Raw genomic sequence first — 18,593 nt, forward strand, 5'->3', positions numbered from 1 at the left:
CCTTGCTAACTTTTAAGTGCTAAATGTGGTAAAATTGATGACGAAATGTAAAATAAATATTTTTGTATACAAGTATTTTTATGTGCCAATAAATGCGAAACAATAAAAACTGCCAACAAGTTTTTGGTAGGTATCGCAATCAAACAGTTTTGTTGAATTAAAAGCATTAAAACAACAACGAACTTAGGACTCCAAAATAATTATTGAACGTGTTTCCCCGTAGAAAAATATAATAATTTCAGTTTATTACTCGTGACCTTATTCGTCAGTCGCACTCACTGTGCTTGAAAACTGTCTGGTATCGTGACGTTTATCATGACCTATTAAAATAATAGTTACATTTCATTCAGCTATCTAATAATAAGTCAATAGCCTCAGTCGCGAAACCTGACTACAAGGTCGTCCTCTCTCCATCAAATTAGCCAAAAATTAAGCATGTATTTACCAAAAAACGTAATTCAAATGTCAAATTCTTCCACGTTTCGCAAAAAAACATGCATCTATAAAATAGATTAATTTTTAATTTGCAGTTGGCAATCCGTAAGAAATCTGGGGGCACGGCAGTGCCCCCGCAAGTCGAGCAAAAAAAAGCGGCACGGCCGTACCATCTTTTCTCGAAGCAATTCAGGCCATTTTCGACCCCCTATAATTTTGTTGTAGATAAAACAAGAAGCCTGAATTTTTAGCGACTTATCAGTCATTGTATGAACACGGTATATTGAAAATTTCAGTCAATTTGAACTAGTACTTTAAGAATGACAACTTGTTAAAGTTTTGAATTTTGTCACTCACTGATTCACTGACTCACTGACTCACCGATCATCAAAAGTCTAAGGCATTTCTAGCAGACTTAGAAGCTTCAAATTTAGAATACAAATAGAATTTAGTATCTTAATCATGGGAAAATTTCAATATTTTCTAATTTCAGTCCAGTTTTCTAAATACATTAACTGCAAGAATAACTTTGTAATCTTATACATTTATATAGGATTACAAGGTTACATTTGCAGTTAATGAATTAATTATTACTGTAGTATAATAGAAAATAATAGGTGTACATAGGTACCTACTGTATAAGGCATAACTTAAAGGTGTTTAAGCCCATGAAACTGAACAACATTTCAATAGGAAAATATGTTGAATTATGAAAAAAATAACCGTCTTTCCATAGAAATTGGACTTATGTTCGCTTTACAAAAAGAAGTGAGATGCCATCAAAAACATCCTGTAAAAAATCTCAAGTCTCGCAGCGTAAAAAGTGGTGAGATCTATGTAATACCAAGTCGATTAATCTGTTTAGTCTCTACTGAAAGGACCTTCTGTCTTAAGTTATTACATAAGTTATTATCATGCCAATATTAAAAATATTTCACGTTTAAAACAAATAAGTCGACTTGGTCATCGCATGAAAACACAAATTCGCCATTAAAATTTCAGGAGCATTAATTTCTTTAAGATACTCATCTCAATCATTATATTCGGAAGGACCCTAGTGAGGATTTCGGTTGCTGGCCCGTCGTGCTGTGCAGTGTGGTACATACTAATAATCAAATTATGCGATGGCCAGGTCGATTTATTTGTTTTAAACGTGAAATATTTTTTATATTGGCATGATAATAACTTATGTAATAACTTAAGACAGAAGGTCCTTTCAGTAGAGACTAAACAGATTAATCGACTTGGTATTACATAGATCTCACCACTTTTTACGCTGCGAGACTTGAGATTTTTTACAGGATGTTTTTGATGGCATTCATTATTACGAAATTGTCACCATTTTAACTTTATCGGTTACGATACGACGATTACAATCAACCTGTGTCAAGGTGGAAACACTTTGACAATGACTTCTAACTTGTAGGTAATTAATCAAGTACTTTTGAAAAAAAAGATGTAAATAGAGTTAAAATAATGTCATCATAAATCCATTTGTGACGGGTCAGGGTTTTCAGCCCAAAATAACGTCATTAAAAGGTCGAGATGTGCCTAAGTCTTGTATTACATGTCAATGTCACGTCGTTAAGCCATGTTCCACGGCACGTAGGGCTCAATAATGATGTAACCCGGTAATGTTACATAAGGCAACTTATTCAATGGTGCGTGTGACCACATTCCTAGTACGTGATCTCATTTTGCCATATACGAAGAAAATTGTAGAAAGTTGGTGGAAACCGTTCGCGATTTCCCATAGATTATAAGCGAAGATTTAACTTTCAATTAAATAGATAACACCTGTACTTCGCCTAATTAAGCCCGGAAGAAGGAAAGAGACTGGCCCTCACTATGTTTTAGAATTTAGTAAAACGACCTCTATGTAGTGAAATAAGTATTTATTACAACTTTATTCAATTCAAGGAAACGTCAAATGATATTCACTGGGCGTCTTTCCACTTAACCCTGCGGCATTTTCCTTCAATTAGGTAAACATATGATTTCCTCAACAGTAACGATAGCTGAAGGATAATCACATAGGATAGTGTCTGTGATCGCTACTTGTCACATGACGTAAAGTGCCGTTGACCGCTGCACACTTTCACGGCACGGCGCCAACCAACTAAATGTACTAGAAACATTATTTATGTGGCTGTTAATGATTAACAGTAAATATATTGGTAACTGGTAAATACAAGCCATTGTCGAAATCAAATATACGCATCATGCAGCACCTACATCTAGCCGTAATGAAAAGTATTATAGTATGTATAGATGATACGTGCAGTTTACAAAGTTCTACAATAATGATATTTCGCTTAATATTCTTAAGCGAAATTAATTAATAACACGAATACTAGTTCGGTTCTATGACTAGCTAGTTTTAGAGTAGTTCTCGATTGACGTAGGAAAATCATCAAACTATGGATAAACCATGAAACGAGGAAACGAATGGCACTAAAATACTGAATCCTACATCTTTTGTATTCAAGTGAAAACCCAGTACTTATTTTCACCGCAAATATTTGCAAATAAACTTTCCAAATACTCAAAATACAATAATAATATAGCCTCCAAAAGAGAAAATATTACAAAGACGAATCACCTTCCATTGTGCGGCTGAGCAAGTGTAACGACCTCTTACATAAACGACTAATTACATTATAACGCTATTATGCAAACTGGCCTAAGCTGTGCCTTTCGAACCCTTGTGCACCAGAAACCATTAAGATATGACTTCATTAGTTAATCATGCAGACGGTGATTCACGTTCAACAATAACAGGTTACTCATTTAAAACAATATTATGATTGACAAGCTTTCTTGTAACTGTATGTTACATTTTCAAGGTAAGATCCTCTTTATTCTTGTAAAACATTGTATGGTGCAGATGGATATACAAATATTCTATTTTCCTATCTGATGGTATGTTCTAGCTAAATTTGTTTTATTAATCCTTTTTTTTTTGTATTACGTGTTGGCCAGTTTCATTTAAATTAATGTATTTCAACACGATTAACAAAATTAATAAACGAACTAGCTTTTACGCTTGAATTGATTTCACGGTTAAAAACGACCCTATATGTTTGTCCAACCTGGACTACAAAGTCAAAAGTTATACAAAGTTTCAGTCATTTAGGCGTTATTGAGCTACATACATGCATCCAAACATCTAAACTTTCGTATTTTGTAACGTAAGATTCCACTATTTCATACATTGATTATGTTTAACTGAAACTGTGTTTCCTTTAAGCATGCTGGCGAGGAAGCAAGTTGTAATAATACATGGTATTTATTGATGACCTCTAGAAATTACGATAACCATTGTGATTTGTATCTACGTTTCATGATAGTCATAATATTATAAGTTGGACGTGCGGCTACATCGGAATGTAAACATCGGAAAAGAATATGCACTAAGAAATGTGGAGTATGTTTTATTAAATAGAGACATTTTGTATGTATCTAGAAAATACGAGCGTTTCAATAGAATTATACCCTGCCATTTATAAACTATTCTTATTTAAATTGTAGATGTTTGATGGCTTTATTCGCTTCATAGCCTGAAGCTTCCTCGGTTTTGAAATCTTATTAAATAAATTGTATTGTATACAATATGGTTATAGTAGAAAATAATTTTAAATTGTTGTACTTGTTTGAACAATTAAATCTGCCGCACATTCATGTGTATCATCAATCAATAACAATGTCTATACGGATGGTACGAAAACAATCTCATCTGTACATTTTTTATACAAACGACCCAGTTGTGGTCAGTATTTTATGAACAGTTTTAACGCTATATAAATTAAGTGTACATAAGTGAAAGGTGGCCGTTCAGCCGGTCAAGGAGGTCCGCGTAGATGCTCTACATACATAGATTTATAACGTAAACATAACCTCACACCTGTATTTCCCTGAAGGGGGGTATGTATTGTATGTGTTTGCCTATCGTATACACAATAATTTATCTATATGCGATAGTATGTACCACACGTCTGGCTACATATATTAAGTATATTTGCGAGGTTTTCCTAGATCTTACAGTATAATATATTTACATATTGTTGTTCAAAAATATAGCAGCAAAACAGGCGTTTTTTTTACGTTTGTAAAGTAAAGGATGCAAAGAATTTTTCAAGACACGAGATTGAAATATTGGAAAACAGCATGTAGTTATTTCATATAAAATACTTATTAATTAAATTCAGGCTTTACTTTGAAATCTAGTAACCTCGTATATTTTTAACTTTGACCATCGACATGCACAACATATTTTATACTTATATACTTATATTTCAGTTAATTAGTTTAATCTACTTACGTATTCGTAACACCGGTGATAATTTTAGACTACACTTACGTTACGTTTGTGTCCTTACCAGTCGCTACCTGACCCAAATAATAATAAATAGAACTTTTTTTAAATTTAGATAACTGTCACTGTTGAATTAAAATTTCACGATTCAAATAAATAAATTTCCCCCTGCTAGGCAAGAGTCTTCTCCCAAAATGAGGGAAGATTTAAGCCTTGAGTCAACCACGGCCTTGTGTGGACTAGGGACTATCCAAATATTTTGTAAAAATGTTTATGAAATAAAATAACTTTTTTGACCGTATTTTCCAAATAAATCAATAATTATCTGTTCAAAAGCCAGTTTGTTAAATATATACGAGCTATGTATAATTAAGTATGTAAGTAACGTAAACACACAAGCTAAGTAAGGCCAGAGTGCATCTACTCATGTTAGAAGGATCTCGAAGACACGCGGCCGAGTGGCCATGTTCACAACCTGTATTGCCGCCTCCGTCATGTTTCAACAAGGTAAATTCCTGATCTATTGGAGACATAATTTACCGACAACGATTCTGTCAATAGAAACCGAAGGGTCTGAGAATCTTCTTTATTCATATTAACGTCAAAGTTTTGTATGAACTTATGAAGGGTGTTCCAACTACGTGATTCTCCATCTGATTTCTCATAGTTAACTGTTAAGAACAACATAGAACTCGAAAAGAAAATTTAAGTTTCTTGCTCAGTTGTTTGGCCAAATTAAACGGGCCTATGACGTAAGCAAATAAAAAAAATGGACATGCCCCCTTCGCTTTGTCTTAATATACAATTCCCAATTGTCCTTGAAAATGCTTTATATTCTACCTATTGAATGGTAAAATCCATTTGACACGGCAATAAAAGATATTTTAGTTTATAAATCCATTCAATTATAGTCTAGACATAATAAGCGAAACCAATGTAAGGTTTAATAGGTTATTATCTATGGCCTTAACCCCTTCGTCACGCGGGTGTTTGCTTGAAATCGCAACTGTATCGGAGTCGCAGGACGTCGAACATTACGGTTTCCTCGGACATTATAACATTATACAGATATGAAACGTCAGCAGGTCATCAGTTTATAAGCAATAATATTACTAGCTTCTACCTGCTATTTTGTCCGCGTTTAAAAGATTTCCTGGGGTAAAAAGTACTCTACTGGTTATCTAGGTTATAAACTCTCTGTGTGACAAATTCGTCCAAATCTGTTCAGTAGTTTGTGTGAAAGCATTACAAGCATACATACATCAATCCTTACAAACTTCGCATTTACAATAAAATCTAGTAGTACGCATTTACTTTTAAGTTTTGACTAATCTTCATGTATTTTACAATAGTATGCCATCACTCTAGAGTAAAAATAACTTCTCTATTTATGCAAAGATCTTTAGGTAATTGACAATTCGATGACAAGGCGCCAAGGCGCTAAAAGAGTGCGTAATAATGTCTTCATTGAGCAGACGGACAACAAGTGTGACAGTGTTAATGCGAGCACGTGACGATCAATTGACACACCTATTACATTATCCTCATTTACTCACAAATCGCTCTCTTGTCTGTCTGAATGTAACTGGATTATACGACGTCAATCTTCTTATTCCGCTTTGGAACATACATTTGGCAATTTTTTTAGTTGAACAGTAAACAAGAAGAACAAGCTTTCAGGCCTTCCTGGTTTCCACACTAAATTTCCTTTCTAAAATAAATGCTAAAGCTAGGTAGGTACCAACGTAATAGACCGCCAAAATCGAGGTTTATCAAGTTTGTACATGACATGTAGGTATTTGGCTCGTTTTATTCTATAATCTATTAGTATAATAGGATGAACGTGAGCATGCTATTTACCTTAGATTGCTTGACTTTCCCGCGCAGGTTACACTGGCTGAAAAGTTGAAAAATAAAGAATGATTTAGTGTATCTACGTCTTTTTCCAATTTAACTTATGCGCGTCTGTCATATACACTCATGTATCTACCACATGCATGGCCTATTATTTTAATTTATAAGTCCAAAAGTCGCTTAAATTTTTATACCGATCAAGGTCTTTTTTTATTTTTAAAACTTTTAAACGAGATTGAACAAACTGCGTAAAAACACTAGTTAATGAATACAAACCGTTTCAATGTTCTTGGTTTCATTCTACCCACCTATTGATAACATGGTGACATATCCTTTTTATCTTATTTTAAATTAAACCACCTTACGGACCCCGAGCACTAATGAATCAGCATTTAAAACGTACAGTCACCGTGAACTTTCAAAATATACTTAGAAGTCGCTTGACCCAAAATCTAGTTGTATATTAATTGGAGACATTAATAAAAACTAAATATCTATTGCAACGATTACGGGTATGTGTCGCAACTAGTCTGGCAAAGAAAGCCACTGGCTGTCATTGGTCAAGTGGCCTCCGTGCTACAGATTATAAACGGTTTTTGCACTGGCCGTTTTACTTTTTTTACATATCTAAACTAGGTTTTCTGAACGGCCTTTGCGGACAAATTATTATGTCGCCTTGTAAAGAAGCTTATGATAAAAACTACTACGTATATGTCTCTTCTTATTGTAGGTTACTTGTGTCGTGAAAAATGTGCCAGAACCAGTTTTAAAGAGCAATGTTTTATTTACTGAGTCAGCTGGAACAAAGCCGATTTTATGTTTGCAAGAAAACCAGTCAAAAATTAAGGTTAATTTACTGATTTGCTCCATCGCACAACGTTTTTCCGACTTCAAAATCCAGCGCCTTAGTACGCAACTCCTATAAAATATTTCCAATGCACGAACGTAACTAACTAACGTATTATCGTCTCAAAAGTAGGCCAAAGGATTTAATCCACAAAATAAGACGTCATAGATACAATAATAATCAAGACTCCTTTATTAAACAAATGTAATTAAATAGATAATTGTATACTTATTTGTTTATACAGAGGTCATTACCCAACCTAAATATTTCGTAGATATCACCGCCTAATGTTTAAACTTACTATTAAATAGCAATTACCTGTGAGTGAACATTGTACTTTCGTTTTTCGAAGACCACTCTAATGTCTTATTAGTATGAAGGACATTGTTCATCGTAATGCATCAGCTATTGCCTAAACATAATGGAGTACACTTTGATTTTGTTTCTTTAGTTTACTCAATTTTATGCCTTATAAAGGTTAAAATCAGATAAATTTTGACCACTGCTTCTCTTAGTATCAGATAGGAGTAGGTTATCACCACGCCAAGCGAATACAAGTAAACCCATTTGCAATTCTTGAAGAACTATACGAAAAGATTTAAGACATGCCTGGTTTAAACTCGATAATTTACTTCACTGATAAGCAAATACTTTTTTTAAAGTAGTCTTTTCAAGGAGGCATGCTTCACGTTTGAACTTAAGGCTAATTCCAATTACCATATAAAATATCGTAAAAAATGATTTAGCAAGAAAACTTACAGTCAACACAACTTTACACGTGTAACTTCATTTCATCAAAACAAAATGTCCTTTAGAGACCACAGGTAATTTGTAAAGTCGTTTTGCTGAAGCGCTACAAACTAATAATGACTGGACCGCAACTACACCGTTACGACATCTTAGAACTGTAGAACTGTAATAAATCATGTGTAATTCATCCGTTTTAGATCTGAGATTAAACATTAGAATTAAGAAACCGTTAAAATATCGTAACTGGCCCGATAGATCGATCGTTGCGAATATTAACTAGATTTACAAATGTACGGGATTTTAATAAATAGCAATGCTGAATTTTAGATTTATTAAAAACCACTGTATTTTATTTTATGGACGCTGTCGATTATTCATTTGTTCATATTTTATTTTTAATTTTTTACTTTTCATTGTTATTATTTTTTATTTTTCTTTTATTTTTGCCGATGCATCTCAAAACTTTTACTAACTTTTAAACTAACTATACTGACGTCTTATCAATCACGTCTTTCGCAATAATAATTATTGTAGGTATTGCGACTTTAAAATGCTGTTTCATAGCCTGTTGGAAAATCTGTCTCATATAAGATATACATATGATAATGTAGGTCCAAAATTAGTCAACTAGGCTGCCTTTAGTTGCCGTCTGAATAATATTAGCAAATATTAACATAACAGACAAACTTATATGTGCGCAAAAACCTTTAAAGGTATCAATACTGATAACAATTCGCTATAACCAGTAAATGGCAAACCACCGGACACCGGAACAAACATCTATAAAGACTTATAAGGGACTGTGACGCTTTTGCAACTAGGTCAAAAGATTACGAAACCTAGACAACAAATAAATAAGATAATAAGCGTTACGGAAATCATGATCGAGCGTTCAAAACAGCACTCTCGCGTATCATCAAAAGCTTTGAAGAGCAAGCAGCCGCAAGGAGGTAGTCCATCTAGAGCCTTCTAGAGCCACCTAACCTTACTCACCTATATTTGACAGCTTCTCATCGCGGACTAGGCTAGGTGCTATTCGAACGGGTGCTCTAGAAGGACTACCTCGCCACAAGACCTATTTGAAGCTGATGAAGAGTGCGACTTTTCTGGATTTTTCGCACTGCTTACAAGCGTGTACTGTGACCTAATTGGCTATGACTAGTATACAGCGTGCGGCGAGCCTATCACAGTGCGAATAGTGCGTAATATCTCTCAATTATGGAATCATCGTTAACGTTTACCGCAACGCAGCGGTTGACTGCGGTTTATATTGCACTGAAACGTTTTACTCATAGACCTACATTATAATCCGCAAAATTACACCTCATAATTACATATTACTTTTTTATAAGTACACTATTCTGCAAACGAGGTCTTCACGCACGGTCGATGATCGCCAACGTTATGATTGATCGTACTAATAACTCGTAATTATATCGAGAGTGTGTTAGAAATACTGCTTTAAAGAATGCAGTAATTTAGATTTCCCTGAGTGGTTCATTAAGTGAAAATCCTCTTTTTTTCCCTAATAAATATGACTTGAAAATAACGTTAATGGTGCTGTCACTTTCCGTATTTCAAATATGCTGACGACAAATTGCGGCTTAGTCTCAATAACTCCAATTGTATCCCAAACACACGAAACATTGTGTTAAGAATCTAAATATTAGCATACCCATTGACTTAAACAACAGGCTGTTTAAGGTTTGCCAGAAATGTTAGATGACTGACGTAGGTACTACGTGTCTTGTTTGTATAAAGAAAATCAACAATAGTAGCGTATCTTCGCGTTTTAAACAAGCAATTTAGTTGAGGAAATTGAATTCGTTATGTAAAACCAATTTACAACAATATGTTAACTCATCGATAGCTGCAGTTAGATAATCTAAGCTTAAACTATTGCTTCAAGTTTCGACATTAAGTATGTGTAATATTAAGTATTGGTAATATACTGTTGCAAAACTGTATTAGGTGAATGAGCACCTTCCACTTTTACGGTCAAACACACCGCATCCAAGGTGATCATGTCATTTGAAATACGTAGCTTCACTTGTAACTGTGACTGATGTTGAACTAAACATACGAGTACGAATGTCACGCCGTATTACATAAATGACTGAAACATTCGTGACCCACACTCACAGTTCATTTGTTTTTTCCAGATGGGTTGCCGGATCACGATCGTGGACGATGTCCTCAACAAATCCTTCTACAAACTAGGTCTAATAGTTGGCAGACAACCGGGATACTTCATCATCATACCGATATTGCTCTCCTTGCTCATGATCACAGGCTACCAAAGAATCAACTATGAAATGGACCCAGAGTACCTGTTCTCACCAGTCAGTGGTCAAGGAAAACTTGAAAGGAGAATCGTAGAGGAACATTTCAAAGTCAACTATTCACACAGATTCAATGTCGGGAGGATAACACGGCCAGGTTTGTTCAAACTTATCTAATTTTAAGAATATTTTTTTACCAGAATAAGTTATTTTAACGAGTTTTTGTCAATGATAAGCACTTAAAACGAGACGCGAAATTAGTAAAACTTGTTAATTTTTGTTGTCACAGCTAATTTCACATCGAGGTGTGAATTTGTCTTAAAACTGACTTAACATTTACTAAATACATGTTTGAGGAAAAAACGTTGAACTTTTGTATTATTATCTCAAGGTAAACATTGTTATTTACAGGACGTTTTGGCCGAGTGATCATCGTATCGAAAGACAACACGACGAACATGTTACGATCTGAAGTGTGGAAGGAATTGAGACAAGTTGACGAGTTGGTTCAGAACATGACAGTTACGCTGCCGAATGGAGAAATATTCTCCTACAAGGAAGAGTGCGCGCGCTGGGAAGGACAATGCTACAACAACGACATTCTCAATTTGGACAAGATTATTGGCGAGGTGAGCAAACCAACTTTCATCGAACTAAATGACCATTTTTGATACTGATTGCATAGAGTTTGTGTAACTATTTCACCAAAAAGGCTTTTATATAACTATTCACGCCTTCCTGAGAACTTTAGAATATACATCGGGATATAAATCAAACTTTATTACTCGAGAAAAAAATACCATTCGTGTAGTGAAAAAAAGCAGTGCTGTAACTACAAAGATCACGCCGACAAAAAAAAATATTTTAGACGTTTTCTACAAAACAGATAAACATACGTCAATATTTGATCGGTTTTAAAGTTCTGTAAATTATTGAAATAAGTGTAGGTACACGTGACTGATCCTTTAAGCGGTAATTTGTTTGATCCAATTGAATGTCTATCGACATTTCTTCATTGTCTTAATAAGGAGTAGATGGGTAATAAAATCATATCCGCGATCCTTAACAGCATTGAATCTGTCATTGTATTCTGTGCCAATTACTCAGCTAAGGGACTCCCCACATTGATGATGACGTGTTTAAGAACAAACATATGGATCAATGAACAATATACCTTTTCAATATCTAGACTTACTAATGAAAGTACAGAAAAATCAAGGAAAATTTTGAAAATTTCCAAAATTTCTATGTGGTAGCTGCAAGCTACTTACACATACATACATTTTCCTAATTCATTCATACTTCTTGCTGCATTTTTTCCCTCAGTTTGGCTACTCAGCAGATAAAACACTTAGGCCATATAAATAATATCGATATATCCACATTACCATTGGTTTACGTTTCTTCAAAAAACTCAGTTTCGTCTTTACGGACTTTTGTACGAACGGGGTCGCCTGGAGTAAACAAACATTAACGCAAAGTAAAACCCGAGAGCTGCGTAAATGTCCCATATACATATGTAAATAACCAACAATCTGCTTTCATTTTCTAAGGACTTTCTCTTTGAAAACATTGCTTGAAAGCAACTGTGGATAACTACGCTACATACTTATTAAACTAAACTAATTATTTTTATTTATTTTCAAACTTTTTACGTATTCTTTCTAAACTACCTCGTTACACTAATGAGATATGTGAGTTCAATAACCTCAAAATCAAAAAGATGTTGGCTGATCTTTTGCTGTGGTGGGTAAATTTTTCCTTACCTCACTCTAAGAGTTCATTTACCCATGAAACAGGATTTTTCACGTAACAAATGCGCCAACATTTACCTATAAGTTGGCTTGATTTCCTATACAATTGGGTTTTCCGCCAGGATATTCTAAATTTTAATAGCAATTCTGCTGAACCGATTTGATGATAATGAAATTATGAACACGCAATATACTATAGTCCGACAACTTAGCAGAAAGCATTGGCACACACGATTTATCTATATCTACATTTTAATTAAGAGTTCTGCGTATTTCCAAATTAATTGGAAGTTATATTAACTATGCCACAGTCGGTTGCATAAGCCTGCGAGTCACTGATGATCTAAATTGTGACTTTTGTATATCTCCGACTGCCTCATCTTTGCATACAACTCTCTCCTAAGTTGTTGGATTATATGCTACCGCTAATAGAACATACTCAGATATAATTAAAATATTATCCTTCACTCTTAGCAATTAGTACTTGCTTTTATAGCTCAGCTATTATAAGATTGTAATAGAAGCTTTACATGTCAATAAGATAATAAACATACTTAACTTTATTGTTATCAGTAAAACTGAGTTTTACGATCTTACCAGTGATCAGAAAAACAATAACCATGCATTGAAAATGATTGAACCAAACTACCACTACAGTCTATTCCCTGAGCATTACCTTTAAAAATAAAAAAAAATGACGTTATTAAACCCATTAATGCCCCACTGCTGAACAAGGTTCTCCTCCCGTAATCAGGAAGGGGTTGGGCCTTGAGTCCACCACGCTGGCCAAGTACGGGTTGGGGATACGAATTAAAAATTACTCATTTTTTAATTCATTCATTCTTATAAAATTGGGAAAATATAATTTCTTAGAATCATTCATCAATGTGACTAAACGGCTATTCACCAAAGATGTTTATTTACTTGCAAACAATGTTCTCAATGGCAAAGCATGTCAATGACACTGCCGGCACCAGGAACTTCGCGTCAATACCATGGGTTTTGACAACTGTTTTACATTCATACCGAATTCTTTATAATTGTTTGAACCAAGGCGAGGGAATCACTGCTCAATGACTCACTGCAATCCGACATACCATCTTTTATAAACAATAGACAGACATAATAAAAGTTACAGTAAGAAAATAATAGATATTATTCACTTAGAACCACAAACCACAAGTTTACAATAGGTGACTGGCACCTGAAGAAACAGAAGACAAACAAATGTAGATACTGACATTAGAACTTTGTGTTGTTAAGCAAATATATTTCGCTAGGGCTTTGCTCTTTTCTTTTAGGTCGGAATTTTAATATTGTTCAAAGTACATTATGTACACACTCGCTTACATCACACCATCGTAATGAGCGTCTGTTGGTCATAAAGAGAACAATGACAAACACCACCATACGCAACTTTGTTACGGTGTAACTTTCAGTTACTGCCATATTATTAGGCAAATATACGCTAAACCTACCTTCATACTTTTGTAATAAGAATTCTATTGTTATTGAAATTACAATAGTCATACGTCGTTATAAAATAAATGCTTTAATTAGGTACCTACACTACCTACTGGGTTTGTGGGTTGTGAAGTCACAATGTGTCATAGATCATTTATATTCCGAGCATCTTTGTGGCCGCAAGATAGTGTACCCACAAGGATTTGCCACGCTACGCGCCGGGACGTAGTGGAAACTCTTAATATATGATTATGTAGAGTTCGCTAAACTACTCATACAAAACATGTACGTCTACGTCCTTTAAGGAACGGATAAACCTTTACCTTTGCATTGAAATGTACTTATACATATACAGCCTTGTTGTAATTATACGTCTTTAGGTGCCACTTTACAATAAACCACTATTCTGGTCTGGTTATTCCGTCCACAGTTTCAGTAATAATATTAAGTTTTCAGCAGCGAAATTACGAATAAAAATTAGCTTATTATTACCTAATTTTAAGGCACTTAGGGCTAAAAGCATAATACACAAATACTACATAAAAAAAATTACAAAGGTATTCACGGTGCCTGACAAATTATACATACATAATAATAACTTATTGTGCTTTTAATTCACAGGTAGAGCGTGGAGAGCTGAACCTCACGTTCCCTATAATGTTCAACCCGGTGACGTGGGAGGCGCACGCGTTCCCCGTGTTCTTCGGCGGCGCCAAGGTGGTGGACGACATCATAGTCTCCGTGCCCGCAGTCCAACTCGTTTGGTTTGTACGAACCGACAACAAAGCACAACAAGACAGGTAAACAAATTGTTCCCTCCGACTTCCTATGGTAAATGTCCACTATCAAAAAGTCAGGTTAAAAGTCAACTATTCTAATATGGCCCACTAAAAGAGTAATAATTTAATAAGGTTGATATAAAAGTAAACTTCGAATATGTTAGTTTTTAGTTCATTGACCTATGTTGCTACATAAAAATAGATAATGCCTGGTCTATCAATAACGTCGAAATATTAATTTTACAATAAAAATATTTCGAATCCTAAGCAACGAAAAGAATTTGCATAGTGCAACCTTTTTATTTATTTTACTAAAATAGACACTGGCCACCAATGGTCAATAAAATTAAGAAATGCCATTAAAGGTTTATTTTTAATTGTTTTTTTTTTATTATAGGGCTGAATAGTTATTTTTTGTGAATATTGGCCTGCATCTTTATTAGGTTAAATTAAACAACCTCCTTTATATAATAGAAAAAAAAAATATTCGCTACATGGTTGGTGTCATGGATACAGTTGAATGAACATATTCTTCGCAGAAACTTGATCAATATTCGCCCGAGCCAAGAATGAGAACACAGATCGTGATTAGATTACTATTATCTTACGTGTATAATAGAGGATATCCTTAAAAATAACACGAAGCGTTCACAACAGCCATGCATGCGATTCAAGGAAGACATGATTGTACAGTCATTAAGTTTTGGAAGGAAACAATGAGCGTTTCTACAGTTTCTTATTATTAGCTATTACGTGCTTCATTTAGCTTTTATTAGTTCTTTTGAATCTCAGCAGCGTTGCACTTCGGGTAAGCACACGGCTCTATAACTTAGATAATAGAGTTCGATCTTGACACGGTTTGAGAAATCGCTCCGAATACTAAACACTGCGTAATATTGGACAAGCATACGAATGGAAAGGCAGATAGTTTAACAAATTGTGGGTCAATATTTCGTAACATCTATAAATTTCCTGATACGTTTTGAAGAACTGCATTATGTGAACGCACTAAAATATGATTTGTTACGTAAATTATGTATTAAGCAGGTAGACGAGTAAGTAGTATGCATTCGCCTTACACACGAGCTGTCAAAACCCGAACCAAAACACTGACAACTTAAATAAACTATGTGTGTATTAGGAATAATGTTATCAATTGCTTAAGTGGTAGAAATTCTGAAGGAAATGTAAAGTCTTCAGCACGCATTAAGGTTATTAGTCTGGCATGATAGGCTTAAAATCTTACGAATCTTTTTGGGAAGATACAACTACCCAAGAATGGGTCAGAATGAGCTTAATTTTAATTTACTTCCTTGAATATAGTTAACAACTGTTCCTCGAATAGTATGTAAAACTATAATTAATAATTTCTAATTTGTAATTACAGAGGTGCCGCGTGGGAGGACGCATTCTTGGACACACTCGGAATAGCAGAAGACACTGGACGTTTCAAACACATTTCTGTCGCACGATTCGCCTCACGAACCCTCGACCACGAACTGGAGAAAAACACGAGAACTGTCATTCCCTTCTTCAGTTCCACTTTCATTCTCATGGGAATCTTCTCAATCGTGACTTGTATGATGAGCGATTGGGTTCGCTCCAAGCCTTGGCTGGGTTTACTCGGTAACATCTCGGCTGTAATGGCCACAGCAGCAGCTTTCGGATGCGCCATATACCTAGGAATTTCTTTCATTGGTATTAATTTAGCTGCACCCTTCTTGATGATTGGTAAGTGGTAATTATTAATTTTACTTCCACTTGTCTTGCTCTACTAAGGACATGATTACTCTGTGATATATGAGTATATTCCAGGTACCTTACGGCTTTACATTCTGTCGTCTTTATATGGTAAAAATTTAAATTTGACTGTCGTGCCGAACTGATTAGATGAAAAATGTAGCACTGTAGCACATTTCCTGGGAATGTTTCACCTTCACCACAAATAATGAACGTTAGCAAGAGCTAGTAATCGACAAAATCGCTAAGTACTCGAGTGTAAATCACGGCTTTTTAGCATCGATGTTATTAGAACAAATGATGTAATTTTTCTTTTTTAAGGTATCGGGATTGACGACACATTTGTGATGCTGGCGGCGTGGAGACGAGCCTCTCCCAAGCTACCTGTACCTGAACGTATGGCGATCATGTTGTCGGAGGCCGCAGTGTCCATCACAATCACTTCAGTCACGGATATGTTATCATTTTTCATTGGGATTTTCTCGCCGTTCCCATCGGTGCAAATCTTTTGCATGTACTCCGGTAAGTGTTAAATTATGGCTACGTCGGTCTTTTAAACTGCTAATTTTGCGCATAGATTTTGGTGAAGCGAAAGTTTGATATTACCCCGTCGCATTGCACTTTTGCACAGATAAAAGCGCTTTGCACTTGGCCCGATTATAGACCATATAGTTTAGAGTAGCACATATAGCTTTACTCTCCTGGTAGGTACTTATTGTATTCGCTACGTACATTGTTGAATGATTCCTTCATTATTATTGTTTATATGTTTCAGGTCTGGCCGTGTGCTTCACTTTCGTGTGGCATTTAACATTCTTCTCGGGTTGCGTGGCCATATCAGGATATCGCGAAAAGCAGAACCGACACACCATCACGTTCATGAAAGTGTTACCTGAATCTAGAGCGAGGAAAGGTAAATAATCTACAAATTATTTAAAGTGCAACTATTACTATAAAATTTTTAGCGATATTATTACGGACTGATCATAATTTAAAAAACATAAATGCAAAAATACGACCTAGGTATCTGCTTAGCTATCTATCTTAGTACTTACTTGCATTATATGATAGGCACTCCTACTTCTCTAATAATATAAGATTGTAATATTTTCTTATTTCTGATTACAGAAGAAAAATCATGGCTGTATAGAGCGTTCTGCAGCGGTGGTATTGACGAAGCGGATCCTGACAATCCCGTAGACAACAGAGAACACTGCATTATGGCTTTCTTCCGCACAACAATGGCAGATTTACTCAACAACGGTGCAGTTAAAGCTCTAGTTATCGTCATATTCTTGGCTTACTTAGCGGGAGCTGGGTACGGAGTAACTAATCTTCAAGAAGGGTTAGAAAGAAGAAAATTGTCCAAAGTGGATTCATACTCTGTTGAGTTCTTTGATCGAGAAGATCTGTATTACAGAGAGTTCCCTTACAGAATTCAGGTAAATATGTCTACAATTAATTTACTTTCACTCTTTAAATTCGAATGAAAATTTTAATGAGTAGTAGAGACGCTATTATTGCATTACTGCTCAACGTACAAATTCCTTTAAGTCATTAACATCTAATTTTTTAATGTATCGTTTGTTTACCTAATCAACATTTTCTTTTGTTAAGGTGGTAATAAGTGGCGAGTACAACTATTCTGATCCTCAAGTACAGGACGAAGTGGAAGCTCTAACTCAGAAACTAGAGAACACGTCATACATTTCGAACTCACTTTACACAGAGTCGTGGCTTCGAACCTTCGTCGACTATGTATCGAGAAATAACGATTACTTGAACGTCACTATCGATGATGAAGATGATTTCATAAAGAATCTAAAAGAAGTAAGTATATCTATCTATGTACATTTACGGATCTGTAATGTACAGTTCTGTACAGTCGTTGCTATTGAGTAGATAATAGGAGTTTGTGATTTAAATTGTATCTATTACAAAAATAGTTCCTACGGCGCCCGCTACAGACACTGATTCATATTTCATACAAAATATCTCGATAGCAGGCTGATTTTGGATAGTCAATAGTGGTATATCAATGCGCTACTGAGAGCTAAAGTTTTTTTCTAGTTTAAATTCGAGTTCTTTATTTTATAATATTTATACCTTTTTCAGTTATGGCTGTTCCCTGCAAACCCATTCTCTTTAGATGTAAAATTCAACGAAGCTGGAAACAGGATTGTCGCTTCAAGGTTCCTCATTCAAGCTGTTAACATCAGTGGTACGAATCACGAAAAAGAAATGGTTAAAGTTCTTCGAAGCGTTGTGGCACAATCGCCTTTAAATGCGTCCGTTTTTCATCCATATTTCGTATACTTTGATCAGGTAAGTCAATAATTATTTGCTTAGTAGGTAGTACTAATTCTAGTAAAT

The 18,593-nt window shown here is 35.0% G+C and overlaps 1 protein-coding gene across 1 annotated transcript in view; it reads left to right on the plus strand.

Annotated features, from left to right (window-relative positions):
* Ptr (patched domain-containing protein) overlaps nucleotides 1–18,593 on the plus strand; it is a 45,056-nt gene that overhangs the window by 23,895 nt on the left and 2,568 nt on the right. Inside the window, exons 2-10 of the mRNA XM_076113637.1 lie at nucleotides 10,364–10,640; nucleotides 10,895–11,112; nucleotides 14,323–14,501; nucleotides 15,868–16,211; nucleotides 16,542–16,742; nucleotides 16,996–17,133; nucleotides 17,349–17,662; nucleotides 17,838–18,050; nucleotides 18,336–18,545. Coding sequence (XP_075969752.1) covers nucleotides 10,364–10,640; nucleotides 10,895–11,112; nucleotides 14,323–14,501; nucleotides 15,868–16,211; nucleotides 16,542–16,742; nucleotides 16,996–17,133; nucleotides 17,349–17,662; nucleotides 17,838–18,050; nucleotides 18,336–18,545 — 2,094 coding nt within the window. The remainder of the gene's footprint in view (nucleotides 1–10,363; nucleotides 10,641–10,894; nucleotides 11,113–14,322; nucleotides 14,502–15,867; nucleotides 16,212–16,541; nucleotides 16,743–16,995; nucleotides 17,134–17,348; nucleotides 17,663–17,837; nucleotides 18,051–18,335; nucleotides 18,546–18,593) is intronic.

Source organism: Anticarsia gemmatalis, chromosome 4 (genome assembly GCF_050436995.1).
Source record: "Anticarsia gemmatalis isolate Benzon Research Colony breed Stoneville strain chromosome 4, ilAntGemm2 primary, whole genome shotgun sequence".
NCBI lineage: Eukaryota > Metazoa > Arthropoda > Insecta > Lepidoptera > Erebidae > Anticarsia > Anticarsia gemmatalis.